This window comes from Dermatophagoides pteronyssinus, unplaced genomic scaffold, assembly GCF_027571235.1.
Source record: "Dermatophagoides pteronyssinus isolate colony J.1.1.1.1 unplaced genomic scaffold, Derpt_VIB-CSIC_2022.12 sq0005, whole genome shotgun sequence".
NCBI lineage: Eukaryota > Metazoa > Arthropoda > Arachnida > Sarcoptiformes > Pyroglyphidae > Dermatophagoides > Dermatophagoides pteronyssinus.
Window position 1 is genome coordinate 2,285,093 of NW_027461529.1, and position 14,791 is coordinate 2,299,883.

The window sequence follows — 14,791 nt, forward strand, 5'->3', positions numbered from 1 at the left end:
AAATGTTAAAAGACAAAACAAAGAATCTCGAAATGTTGATTTATTTTTTCTACAATGAAAGAATAACAACAACAACACGAGAAAATTTCAAATTCTGATTACTGTTTTTTTGTTTTGGACATTTTTTTTCACAATCCTCATACTTATACATACAAGCACGAACATTTCTTATTTCACACGCACATGTGAACCCTTTTTTTTTTGTTTCTTTCAAATAAAAATTGAAACACACGTTTTTCAATTAACTTTTTCATCATCATCATCATCTTTCATCGGCTTAAGGTGGAAAAAAGCAAAAAAAAAAGGAAATTTTCTTTGAAATAACAAGGAAATGAATTTTGATTGAATTTTATGAGAACACACACATTAAAAATTCATTTTCTTTTCACTTCTTTAGTTTGTGAAATAATTACAATTCTTTTTGGTTACAATTTTTTTTCACATTGTAATTTCAATGATTTTTTGTTACAACTTTCACTGATTACAAATTTGAATGGTGTCAACCAATGTGATCTGATCTGGATAAAAAATGGCTGAATGAAAAATTCAACAAAAAATTCTTCGGGTTGAACAAACAAGCAAAAAAATGTGATTTGAATCTTAGAATGATGATGATGACTGAAACTGATTTTGAAAATTGAAACAAAAAACAAAAAATTTTTTTATCAACCAAAAGACAAAGAAAAAACTAATTTATTTCATTGCCAAACACACGAGAACAATGTAGCTAAAAAAAATGAATTTTTTAAATTCTGAAATGAAATTCTTTGAAACAAAGAAACGAAAAATAATTTAAAAGAAGCAAATTTACATTCTACTAATGTTCATCATCCAAATCTTATTGTGAATGAATGAAAAATTCATTACATAAACATATCATCATTTGATTCAACAATATTCAAACATATCTTTCATAACCAAATTTTTTGACATACGTATCAAAATAATGAGACAAAGAAATTTTTGGTTGTGAAATTGGTAGTTTTACAAAAAAATAACCAAATATTGATGTTTACATTTCATTCAATTTTAATCAATGTCTTCCATATAATTATTTAAAACCAAATTACAAATTTATAATCATGATTAATAATATTGATGATGATGATGAAGATGAAAAAAATAAATGGAAAAGTTATCAACAACATTTAAATCGATTATCATCAACATTTACAACAATGACAACAACAACAACAAAAATAACAAAAAGAAAAAAGAAGAAAAAATGTTACAAATTTTTTATAAAATTATTACATTTAGTTTTTTATTATTATTATTAATGAATAATGTTTATATAATACAAACAATACAATTATGGCCATCATTATCATCTACATCATTATTATTGACCAATGTTGATGATGATAATTTGACAAATAATATTCTTGTTGATCCATCATCATCATCATCAACGATAATTACTGCCAATCAAACTATTAATTCAATTGAATCAAATACAATCCACAATAATCATAATATTGTTAATGTTTACGACGATGATGATGATGATCAAAGAATCTATAATTATTATCGTTATCGTTCATCATCATCATCATTGTTAGCTCAAAGTTTGTTGTTTGGAAATTTTAATAATATTAAACGAATAAAACGTGGTAGAAATAATGTTTCGTCAACAATAATGAAAACAATTACCAACAATGAAAATGAAAATCTACAACAACAACAACAACAACAACAAAAACGACAACGTCAATCATCAATAATAATAAAAAATCGTGGTCGATCATTTACAAATCAAACTAAATATTATAATAATGGTCGTCATTATAGACCATTACCACCACCAGGTTTACAACCAAATAATAATCTATGTATGTGTTTTATGAGATATTTTTTCAAATAAATTATCATTATAATAATAATAATTGGTGTTTGAAATCAGAAAAACAATCGACAAACAAATAAACTCTATTTAGTGAATCAAAGTTGAAAATGAAAAAATATTTCGATTTTCAACAATATATATTGAATGTTTGTGTGTGTGCATGTGAATATAAATTATAAAGAATCCAAATGGATAAAGTATTAAGAAGAAGAAAAAAACAGAGAAAAAATTGATCAAGCATCAATGAATTTGTAAACTTGAAGCCAACAAAAAACGAAAGAAAGAAAGAAAGAAATTGATTAGCTAAACACTTTTTTTTCCATTTGGCTATCACAATTTTTTTTTATTGGGGCCAATTTTCTTACAAAATGTTTTTTTCTTCTTCTTCTTCTTCTTCTTATTCTACTGAAGTAGAAATAGCCAGAAAAAAAACTGCGACAGGCCTTTGATCTTTAATACGGAATTTTTTTTTGTTTGTTTGTTCATTCATTCCGTTCGGTAATATTGATTTTTTTTTCATTCATTTTTTTTTCATCTAACCATTCGTTGTTTAGTCATTTATTTATTCATCTTCTATCCATTCATTCAATAATAACAGTAAATTTTTTTCTGTTCGGCTAACAAATTAAAGTTTTTTTTTCGTTCTTCGAATTTCGTTGTGACAACAACAACAAAAAAAAAAGTACAGTGTGAAGAGTGGTTCAGGGAAAAAAAGTGCTTTGCGTTTTTTTTTTTTTTTTTTTTGCTTCATGATCTCTCTGTATCACACATTGATTTCGGGTGATCCGGCTGTAGTTAACTGTTTTTTTTTTGGCTTTCATTGCAATTCGGATCAAGTTTTGTTATGGCTAGCCGCAAGTTTTATATACGATTTTTTTTTTCTTCCTGATACAAAAATATGGAAATATATGTATTGAATTTATAAAGGCAAACTATGCAATGGAATTTACATGAATCCAAAAACATTTATTTTTCTAAAAAAAAAAATGGGAGCGATAGAGAGCGAACAAAACATTATTATGCGTACAAAACTTTTTTCCTTCCTTCTCGTTCGTTTGTTGTTATTCAACTTGGTATTGACTTGGTTCGGCGACAAAAAAGAAAAATTTAACGATTTCTTTCTCTCTCTCTCTCATTACTTTTACCAATGAATGAATGAATGAATGAATATTTTGATGCTTGAACTTGTTTGTTTGTTTGCTTGCTTGCTTGTTTTTTCATATTATTATAGATTAATAATTGATCATTCTTTACTTTTACTTTTTTTCTTTTTCTCTCTTTCAATTTTTCCTATGTGTTTGTTATATATAAATCAATATAATCAGTAATATACATTCCATATTTGTTTGACATATGTTCCAAAATGATCAAAATGAATGAAATTTTTGTTCATATAAATCTTGTATTTTTGGCAAATGTAAATTATCAAAATATGCATCTTATTTGATAATACAGTTGAATATTGAAAAACAATAACAACATTCAGATAACGATTCTATATATAATGATTGACGGTCAAATAATAAGAAGAAGAAAAAGAAGAAGCGAAATACCGCAAACCGCTTTTTCAATTCATTCATATAATAATAACCAAAAACAAAAATTAAACGAATCTTTTTCAGTATCGTTTGTTTGTTTGTTATTATTTTCTCAGTTATTCACTTCATTCATTCATTCATTCATTCATTCATCATTATAATCAATTGTTTTTGTCATTTCTAAGAATTTTTTTTTGTATAATGGAAATGAAATGAAAAAAACGTTATTATTAGAATCGGAATGATCTTGATGATATGAAATTTTCAATTATATTCGCTTTTTATTTGATTTGATTCGATTTTTTCATTCATTTATTTATAAATCATCACATGAAAACGAAGCAAAAAGCAGAAAAATAACAAAATTATTCCTGGGAGATTTTTTTTGCATCCAAAAAAAAAAAACGAAAAAATTCACAATGGGATTATAACAAATGAAACAATGTAAATGTAACTAATGAGCTAATAGCGACAACAACAACAACAACAACAACAAAATCCCGAATAACCGGGTAATAAAAATAAGATCAAAAAATAGAAATTTTTGTCTATTTTGTTTTTTTTTGTTGTTTTTTGTTGTTCAACATTCGATAATTAACCAATTATTTTGATATTATAGAAATGATTTCATTTCTATCATTTCCATAAGGTTAATCTTTTTCTTTTTTTGTTGGTTGTTATCAATGGATTTTGTTATCTTCTTGGTTTTCTTCATCGATGTTCGCTTGTTAACAACTTTTAATCTTAATTATTTTCGTCGTTTTCTTCTTCTTATTCTGCTGAAGAAAACGAAATAAATTCTTTAATGGGCAAAACAAAGCAAAAAATCATTTCAATTCACGTCAACTATATGATTTTCTTTTCTTTTCTTTCTTTTTTTCGTCTGTTGTTCATTTATTTCTTCCTCTTTTTTTTTCTTCTGTAAATTATGTTTATGATGTGTACTTTGTTTTGTTTATTTGTTAAAATAGACGCCCAGAATATAAACCTTATTAATATAGTGGTTACCTTATGAAAATTTTATTTTTTCGTTTTTTTGTGACCCAATTTTTTTCTCTGTATTGTCGGTCGATTTCATGGTTTCTTTTTTTCTTTTTTTTTTCTTTGTTCTGTACGAATATCATTATTATTATGTTTATTGTTGTTGTTGTTGTTGTTGTTGTTGTTGTTGTTGTTATCGTTTTCAATGAGCTAATGATATTCGATAATTATTCATCATATTCATTTTCATTTTGTAACGAATAATGTTTTTTTTTTTTTTGTCTTTTCGTTGAATTTTACCATTTTTACATATGTTTGTTTGTTTGTGTAATAATGGATTCAATATGACACTTGTATAATAACCTGGTTTGAATATCACACAGGGGAAAAAAAACATTGTCAAAATCCAATTGAGTGACAGGAGACCAGAATTAAATTCACCAAAAAAACAACTTATTTGTTTGTTGAAAACAAGAATTTTTCTTCAAAATTTCAATTTTTCTTGAAAATCCTGAAGTTTTTTTTTGTCCAAGATAAAGAAACGAAAGAAAGAAAGTCAATTTTGTTGACAAATTGAAACATAATTGCGTCCACACTATATTTTGATTTGTTTTGTTTTTTTTTGGTTGCATTCCAAACGCACACACACACACTATATATATTAACATCAAACAGAATTATGTTGTTGTTGTTGTTGTTGATGTTTTTCCTTCTCTGTACATTTTATCTTATATCCAAAAGACAAAAAAAAATGATGAAATTCCAGAAGAAAAAAACTGTTCGTTCGACCGACCGACAGCAGTCGTTTTGATAGAAGTTTTTAGATTGAAAATAACTGGGAGAAAAAAACACTGTGTATGTGTGATTTGTCAATAACTTTCTTTCTTTCTTTTTTTTTTTTTTTTTGTTATTATTTCCCATATCTCTTTTTTTGTTTTGTTTTGTTTTGTTGCATAAGTTAAAAACCAATGATGGCGGGAAACAAAAGAAAATTTTTAGCTTCAAATCATATATGATGACCATATCTGCCTCCCCACATCCAATTTGATGTATATATAAACACACACACACACACACAGTAGCAGCTGTCGCCCAATGTTGTTGTTGTTGTTGTTGTTGTTTTCGATAATTTTTCTATTTGAAAGAAACAACAACAACAACAACAAACATAAAGACGGTAAAAATGTAAACGCAATTCTTTGTTGTTCTTCTTGAATTTTTTGTATTGATTCATATACAATAGTTTTTGGATAATATGATTATATTTCGATGAAACAATTCCTCACGTTTGTTGTTTGTTGTGTGTGTGTGTGTGTGTTTATTATCAATTTTCGTTCGTTTTTCTGGATTCTCTTTTTTTTACAAAAAACAAAAAATTTTAAATTTTTTTACTTTACTTTTTCCCTGCCAATATTGTTGGATTCTTTGCTTTTTTTTGTTTTTCCAAAACATTTGAAATTTGATATTTTTTTCCTAAACCAAAAAAATTCGCTCTTTTTTTCGGTTACGTAATAAAATCAGTTGATTCGGTCAATTTTTTCTTCTTCTTTTTTTCGATTCAATAGTCAGCATTTACACATACACAACTTCGTGACTACTAATGTTTTCTACTAATGTTTGTCTCTATAACTATTACCGATATTGATATCATCATTAAAATTTGTAATTTAAAATTCCAACAAACTTACTTTTTTACCCAGGCAATTGTGTATTGTGTTTCCCATTCAAACACACACACACACACACACACACACAAACAAACAGAGAACCAAGAATCGCCAGAATCAAACTAAATGAAACAAAAAAGTAAAGAATTTGTTTTGTTTTTTGTTTTTTTGCGGTTGAACAAATTTTCACTTTATTGATCTACATTGATTTTTTGTTATGTGTGTGGGTGGACGAATAGATTGTTTTTTTTCCGAAAAAAAAAGTTTAAAGGAAAATGGCAAAACTCATATTGTTTTGTTATTGCCTTTCAATACACATAATGATCATTATTTGGAAATTAATTTGTATCGAAAAAAAAACGGAAAATCTAAATAAAAGCAAAAGAAATTAACAGAAAGAAGAACTGGATTTATATTTTGTTGTTGTTGTTAATTAAATTGTATTTAATCAACAACAACAACAACAAAAAACCGTTATTTGCTTGTTCTTACCGATTCATTCAATTTTTTCGAAAAATCCAATGACTACTACTGCTGTTTTGTTATAATCGGTCGGTTGTGTTATCTATTTTTGGGTTTTTATACCCAAAAATAGATATCTCGAATATCAAAAAAATGTCATTCGTTATTTTTTTTTGATATATCCGGAAAACGGAAACACAAAAATTGTCAATGTCCATATATAATGTTTATCAAGAATGATATCACCATCATCATCAAACCATAAAACAAACAAACAAAAAACTTCCGTTAATTTTTCTATTATTTTTTTTCAGTTTGTTTAATGATGATTGCCTATATTATCACATTACTTTTTTTTCTGGTTTTCAAAGTTTGTTTCACTTTCGGATTCGGATTCATTCAATTTATCTTTTTTTGTTTTTCATTCTGTTTTTGGAAACAATACATAAAAAAAACTTTTCTATTAACCTTTTGATTGATATGAATTTTTCCATTTTAAATATTTAATTTGATTGAAAATTTTTTCATTTTTTTTCTTCTTAAATGATGTTTTCTTTTCTAGCTAACAATCAGACAAATATCAGAGGAAATTTTAATGAAAAAAATAACAGTGATATAATCGGTGGTATTGATAATATTTCATCATCAACAACGATATCATCATCTAATAATATTCATTCATCATCCGCATCATCATGTGATCGTTGGTTTTCATCCGAACTACATCCAAATGGTACATTTACATCACCAAATTATCCTGAACCATATCCAACACAGATACGTTGTAGTTATCATTTTGTTGGTCATGGTAAACAACGTGTACAAGTGATATTTATGGATTTTGATGTACATAAAGTTGAAGATCAACATCGTGAGTAAGTATTTATTCTGATTTATTTAATTATAATAATAAAATAACAAACTATTTCCACCCAATAGACAGACAAACAAACAAAAAAAAAAAGACATCTGAAAAAGAGAATTTTCATTTGTATTTTTGTTTTCTATGAAATAATTTCAAATTTTTTTTGTTTTTGTTTTTTAAAATTATAATTATCGTGTTTATTTTCTGAATTGAATACATGGTTGTTGTTTTTCTGCTGTATGTTATTTTATCTATCGGAATTTTGTCATCAAATGTTCACTATATGTGGGCGTTGAAAATTCTTTTCTTTCTTTTTTTTGCCAACCCAATAGACACAGACATAGGAATATGATTAAAAGATTGCAGAGAAAGGGAGAGAAAAGCGGTCTATCAAAATGATGATGGTAGCAAAAAAAAAAAAAAAAAAAAAAAATATGAAAACGTCAAACAAGTCAAGCGGTTTCTGATTCAAAAAATTACAATTTCATTTTTTTTCTTCTTCTTCTTCTACTGCGTTTTCATTTTGGGCATCACATCAAACGCACACAACTCTTACCGAAATTCCGAAATATAATCGTTTCATTATGCGAAATATTATTCTGTCATATTTTTTGTTTTGTTTTGTTTCACCGTGTGTGTGAGAGAGAGTGAGCTTAATTAATTGACACAACTTCATTAATATTAATATCATAAATTGAATATAGTTTTTTTTTTGTTCTGTTTTTTCTTTTTTTCTGGTTCACATTCACATTCACATTCACATTCATTCTCACTCTCTCCATGATTTGAATATAATCTTTTTTTTACATAATTATTATTCGTTTCTGTTCAACGATGCTAAGACAAATAATAATAATTAAAAGTAAAAAGTAAAAAATGAGAGAAAATTTCCGTCTATTTGCTGAATTAGTTATAGTTTCTTTTTGCATAGCTGAAACATTCAACATTTTTTCTTTTTCTTATTTTTTTTCCTGATCAAATAAAATAAACTTGATAGAAAAAAAAAGAAAGAAAGAAAATGAAAAACTTTACATTTTTTTTTTTTTTTTTTTTGAAAATTGAAAATCAAATATTATACAGATACATTGTGTATGTGTATGTGTTGTCCAGGTGATGGTACCAGGTGAAATTTGAAAGCGAATAGAAAGAAAAGAAAATCACTCAAAAATTGATCAAATTACAATATAGAAACACACACACACACACACACTCTCTCCTGTTCATATTTTGATTGAATTCCCGGCAAAAGAAACAAAAACTAAACAAAAAAAAAAAAAAATACAAATTCCAGATGAAAAAACAAAATAGAAACAGATCAGTGAAACAAAAACAAAACAAACATATGTCTATTATGTTTATTATTTTGAAACATGTAATTCTATTAGATCAACATTGTTCTTCTTTCTTTTTTTTAATAAATACGAGACCGGAATTTAATTTTATTTTTTGCTCTGTCGATGTTATTCTCATTGTTTTCCTTCTTCTGTATATTAAATAAGTAGTGGAAATTTTCAAATTATACTTTACTTTTTTTTGTCCAATATATAAAAACAAACAAACAAACAGACAGAATATTATTATTATTATTAAGAAACAAATGTAATTATTTTATTATATTAATAAAATATTAGATAGATAGACAGACAGACAGACAGACAAACATCTTAATCATCATCTTGAAACATGATGATCGGACATCATTTTAATATATTCTGGTTTTTTTTGATAATAATAAATAAAGGTCACTATAGTGAAGTAAAATTAGAAAATAACATTGTTGTTATCATTAAGAAATAGGAAAAAGAATAGAAAAACTTTTTTGTTCTGGACTTTTAGTATCGATACACAAACACACACACACATTATCATTATAACAAAATAATAGTTGAAAAATGACATTAAGAATGTGTATGTATGAATTGAATGAATTGAATTCAAATTGATTAATATGTATGTCTGTTATTTATATTGGAAAAAACAAAGAAAAAGAAGAGAGACTATGGACAATTGTTATTCACTTATAATCATCATCAATGATGATGATCATCATCATCATTCGAAAGTTTCTGTTATTGTTATTCTCTAATTCGAATTTGTAATGTTGTTAATGTTTCTGTTTGTTGTAATGATTTTTCAATCTAATGGCTATAAGAGAATAAGATTTGTTTCTCATTCACATTCTCTCTTTCTCTTTAATCATCTTTACATTCATTTCACATATCGCACATCATTATTATTACCATTTTGGTGAATATAGTTATGATTATTACAATAACCAAGTTATAAATAATAATGTAACAAAACAAAAAATTGAAAGAAATATAGAAAAAAATGAATGACCAAACATCAAGATGATGATGATGATTGAAATACATTTGACCAGATAAAACAAAACAAAACAAACAAACAATTTATATTCAATGAAAAATGAAAAAAAAAAGTTTACTTTTATTTTTTTTTCCCATTGAATCAATGATATAATCGATAATTATGTTTTGTAATAAAAAATATTTTCAATGTAGAAATAAATAAAAAAAAGTTTCAATCAATCGTTTATTGATTGAGTAAAGATTTTCGGTAAAATATTAATAATAAAAAAAATGTTACCATTATTTACCATCATTATCATTATGATGATACCAATGAATGATTGGTATTTGACCAATTCACATTCTACTTTTTTTCCCATCACTGTATTCTTTCCTGCTAATTCCTATCGTAGAATAGAAAAAGAAAGAACGAAATTCTTTACTGGTCATAAATATCGACATTATATTTCTTTCTTTTTTTATTACTCTGTAAACATATATCGGATATATATATTTTTTTTCGGCTATATCGACAATACCGACATTTATTTTTCACACAGCTCATAAGTCATATAAACATTTATGGATGAAGAATAAAAAAAAAATAAATGTTTCTCAGAATATTCTTACTCTCTCTCTCTCTGTGTCTGCAGAATATCTTTGGCTCTTCAACACAAAAAAAAACTAAATCGAAACAATAAATCGAAAATCCCAAAGAAAAGTAGTGAAAAAAAAGCTGCTGCTGTTGAAGAAGAAGAAGAAGAAAATAGGAGAAAAGAGATATGTGTGTTAAAAGACGATACCGATTGGATCGTCTCTCTTTCTTATCGGTTGAAATTCATTCGCGCGCAAAAAAAAAAACAAAATTCTTGTTTTCTTTTTCTGAACAACGACATTAAAAAACGAAAGAATCTCTCTTTCTCTCTCTCTCTCTCTCTCCATAATGATGATGCCGATAATAACAATAATAATAATTTCAACGACTAAACGGACATGGAATAAACTTTTTTCTTCTTCTTAACATCATTTGTAATGTTTGTTTGTTTTTTTTCGGTTGGTAAGATTGAAGAATAACTATAACAACAACAACAACAACAACAAAAGAAATAGAAAAAAACATACATGACCACAAATGATTGAATTCATTTATGTGAATATAAACAAATTGAATGCATGTGCAAATGGAGAAATGAAACAGAAAATCCCAACTTTTCAAGATTTGAATAAAATTTTAATCGTTTTTTAATTTCTGTTTTGTTTTGTTTCTGTTTTGTTTTTTTGTTTGTAAATAGTTGCGAAATATCCGATAGTCTTACAGCATATATTGTAACAAATGGCCAAAAAGAATGGATAGATGATTTTTGTGGTCAAGAATTACCACCACGTATTATGTCAAATGGACATAGATTAACATTAGAATTTAAATCATTAGATCATGATGCACAACCATATAGAAGATTTTATAAAAAAATTAATTATCCACAATCATCATCATCATTATTATTACATGATATAATGTTACAAGATAATCCATATGATTCATCAAATAAAACAAACAATGATAATGATAATGATAATGATAATGATAATGATAATGACGATGATGATGATCATATGAATATCAAACGAAAAAAACGTAGAAAACGAAAAAAACGTAAACGTCCAAAATTGAATAAATTGCCAAAAACTGGAATCGATGATGATGATGATGATGATGAAGATGATACTAATACGAATAATAATGGTAGCTTAAATGAAGAAGAATCAATGAAAAATAAACAACAACAACAACAGCAAAAAATTACTGAAAATTTATCAACAAATAAAGATCAATATGGACGAACATTTAATCGTTATCAATCCAAAGGATTTAAAGCATCATTTCGTTTTGTAACAAGTAAGTTAAACAATCACGATAATTACCTGATGCTGCTTGGATATTTGCAGCAAAAAAAAACAACCAAAAATTTTTTTAAAAATGAAATTCAATCTTCAACCCTTTCATGCAATGATGATGATGAAAACACCACCGATGATGATAAATGGGCAATTTAATGCTCCATTTATATGATGATGATGATAGTTTTTGTTTTTGAGGCAAAAAAAAGAGGCATTAATATTCAATATACAGGGTGTATGGAATATGGAAAGGGTGAGAAAGAGAAAAATGAAAAATTGAACTCCGAAAGTGTTAATATCCTAATCAATTATATTGTAATTCTCGTTGCATTTTTTTACTGGCAAACAAAAAGAAAATTTGGGTATTGCAAATATGTAATAAAGATGATGATGATGATGATGGTTAGAATAAGTTTGTTGTTGAAAGAAAATTTGAATGAAAAGAAAGAGAAAAGAAGAAAACTTTAAGCTTCAAATTTTGAATCAAATTTTCACTTATACTATATACGGTCAATTTATATTGCCTTCATCATCGGGATCATCATCAACGGTTTATTCAGTTTTTACCAAGAAAAAAGAAGAAATTTTTTTCCCACATTCAAGGCAAGGAAGAAAAAAGAAAAGAAATTCTTATGCATAGAATTAAATAATAATACTTTGATAGGATGGATTTTTGCTGTTTGTCGAAATTTTAATATTCAAAATTCTATTTTGTCGTATCTTGTATTTTCATTTAAACAAATTTACATTGAAAGATGTGTAGTAGTAGTTTGTTGTTTCTGGTTGAAAGGATGCTTATTGGTTGATTATTCATAGCAGAACAGAATGAGTAAACTGTTCATTCTGTGTCGTCCAGTGAGTGTTATTCACTTAAAGATAAGATAAATAAATTTTAGAAAAAGAAAAAGATTCTTTATTGCCTTTTTGTGATATTTTATTCGCATAAAATCTGAATTTCATTCATTTCAGTGTGTGGCAAATGCTTTTTTTTCTGAAAAAAAACATTTGCCTAATTTGATTGATTTGAATACAAAGCTTTTCGATGATTTTTATTTTTTTGAATTTGATTATTCTCAATGATAAAGTTTTCCATGTTTTTCATGTTTTTATTTTTTGGTACCAATTTTGATTTATTATCAAAACAATTTCGCATCATTAAACTTTTCCTAGTGCAACTCATAGTGCAAATAATTTCAATTTTGTTTTCTTCCTACAAATTTGATTTTGATTTGATAAATTTGCTTTTTTTTCCCTATTTCAATCAACAACAACAACAACAAAGATTTTGGTATCGAAACTGGACGTCAGGATTCTAAATCAGGTAAGTGTTAACAGTTTTAAGAATCGATTCCATTATTATCATCAACAACATTTTTTTGTTATTCCATCAACCAAACCAAAAAATAAATAGTATGCGGGTTTGTTTATAATTCAACCGAAACAAAACGTGGTCATTTTACATCACCAAATCATCCAGGTAAAAAATTATTTTTTTAAAAAAATTTTGTTTGTTTCAACGAAAAATTGAAAATCAATCCTGTAATGGATGTTGTTATAACGATTTTATTTTTTAAAAATAATTTCTTTTTTTATTATTATTATTTTACATTTACTATTTAGGATTGTATCCAAAAGATACCGAATGTCATTATTTTTTCTATGGAAATATAACCGAAAAAGTCTACATACAATTTTTACATTTTGATGTTGAAGGCGTTACACCGTATGTTTTTGCTTCAAAATATTTGTAGAATTTCAAATTAAAATCTAATCGTTTTTTCTTCTTCTTTCGTTTTTTTCTCATCGTTTATGTTATTTTTTTTTCGTTCACTCTCACAATCACTATACCTGGCCACAGATGTACATTAGAAACGGCAAGTGATTATGTTGAATTTTCAAATGTATATACGACCGATCATCGTGTTTATAGACATTGTGGCCTAAAACATCCAAAATCAATTGAATCGGATGGTGATTTTTTTCGTGTTACATTTAAATCAAATGGTCGTTTTGATGGTACTGGTTTTAAGGCTAGTTACGAATTTCGTTATTCACCATCATCATCATCATCATCATCATCATTATCACCATCATTATCAATGGACAATAATAATCATCAACAGAATGAAAATATTAATGGTATTTTTTTTTATATTAAAAGAAATAATATTTTTTAACGATTTTTCAATTTTTTTTTGTAAATAAAGAAAATCATCAAAAATCCAAAACGATCAAAACAATGAAAACATTGTCATCATCTGGACAATCCAATATTTTATCTACTAACAATATAAAATTATTATTATTTTTTAACATATTTTTATCAATCATATTGATGAACATTGATTATTGTTGTTCAACATTATTATCATCATTAACGAATATTTAAAGAAAAAAACAAAAATGCTGATATAATTCTTCGATATATTTTCGCATAATATATAACTAGATGTATTGAATTTGCACCGAACAACAACAAAGGAAAAATTGGAGTAGAAAATCTATCAAAACCAAGACATCTCTAAAAAGACAAATATATTAAATTAAATAAACGTTCGTTTAATAAATTAGTAACGCACATAATTGAATGAAAACAGAGAAAAAAAGTAAAATTCAAATTTTTTAAAAAACAATGTATATGCTGTACTTTATTACACTTTAAATTACCTTTATCAATTCATTAATTATAAATATTGTTATTATTTTTTTTTCTTGCCCAATTATGTCAAAAATCTATATATATACAACAACCGATCAATGTATGCACGTCCATTTAATTTATAAAGGACAGTCAATCACACAAATAAATATTGAATATTAAGCAAAAAAGCAGAAGATTCCTTGTTAATTTATTTATTTATTCAATCAATCAATCAATCAATCAATCAATCAATCAATGATAATTACTAATAATGATAATCATGACACTAAATATTATAATCTATCTATATAATTTATATATTTATAAATATATAAATAGAAATTGTTGTTACTTGTTGTTGTTGTTTTTTTTGAAGGCGCAAAAGCAAGAAAGTTAATTAAAATTACAAATGATAATAATAAAATTTTTTTTTTTAAATCCAAATTTATATCTAAAGAAAATATGAACACAATGTTTTTTTGGTTAAAATTTTTTTTTTGTTGTTGGTTGGTTGGTTGATCGATTGTCAACCTAAAATAAAATTAACAAATATGAAAATTGACATAATGAAAAAAATGGCGGA

The 14,791-nt window shown here is 25.7% G+C and overlaps 1 protein-coding gene across 1 annotated transcript in view; it reads left to right on the forward strand.

Annotated features, from left to right (window-relative positions):
• The window catches only part of LOC113796516 (uncharacterized), a 46,656-nt gene extending 32,097 nt beyond the window's left edge, over positions 1-14,559 (forward strand). Inside the window, exons 7-13 of the mRNA XM_075820077.1 lie at positions 7,057-7,369; positions 10,961-11,565; positions 12,850-12,888; positions 12,979-13,044; positions 13,188-13,290; positions 13,426-13,706; positions 13,775-14,559. Coding sequence (XP_075676192.1) covers positions 7,057-7,369; positions 10,961-11,565; positions 12,850-12,888; positions 12,979-13,044; positions 13,188-13,290; positions 13,426-13,706; positions 13,775-13,956 — 1,589 coding nt within the window. The 3' untranslated portion in view covers positions 13,957-14,559. The remainder of the gene's footprint in view (positions 1-7,056; positions 7,370-10,960; positions 11,566-12,849; positions 12,889-12,978; positions 13,045-13,187; positions 13,291-13,425; positions 13,707-13,774) is intronic.
• Positions 14,560-14,791: the final 232 nt, after the last annotated feature.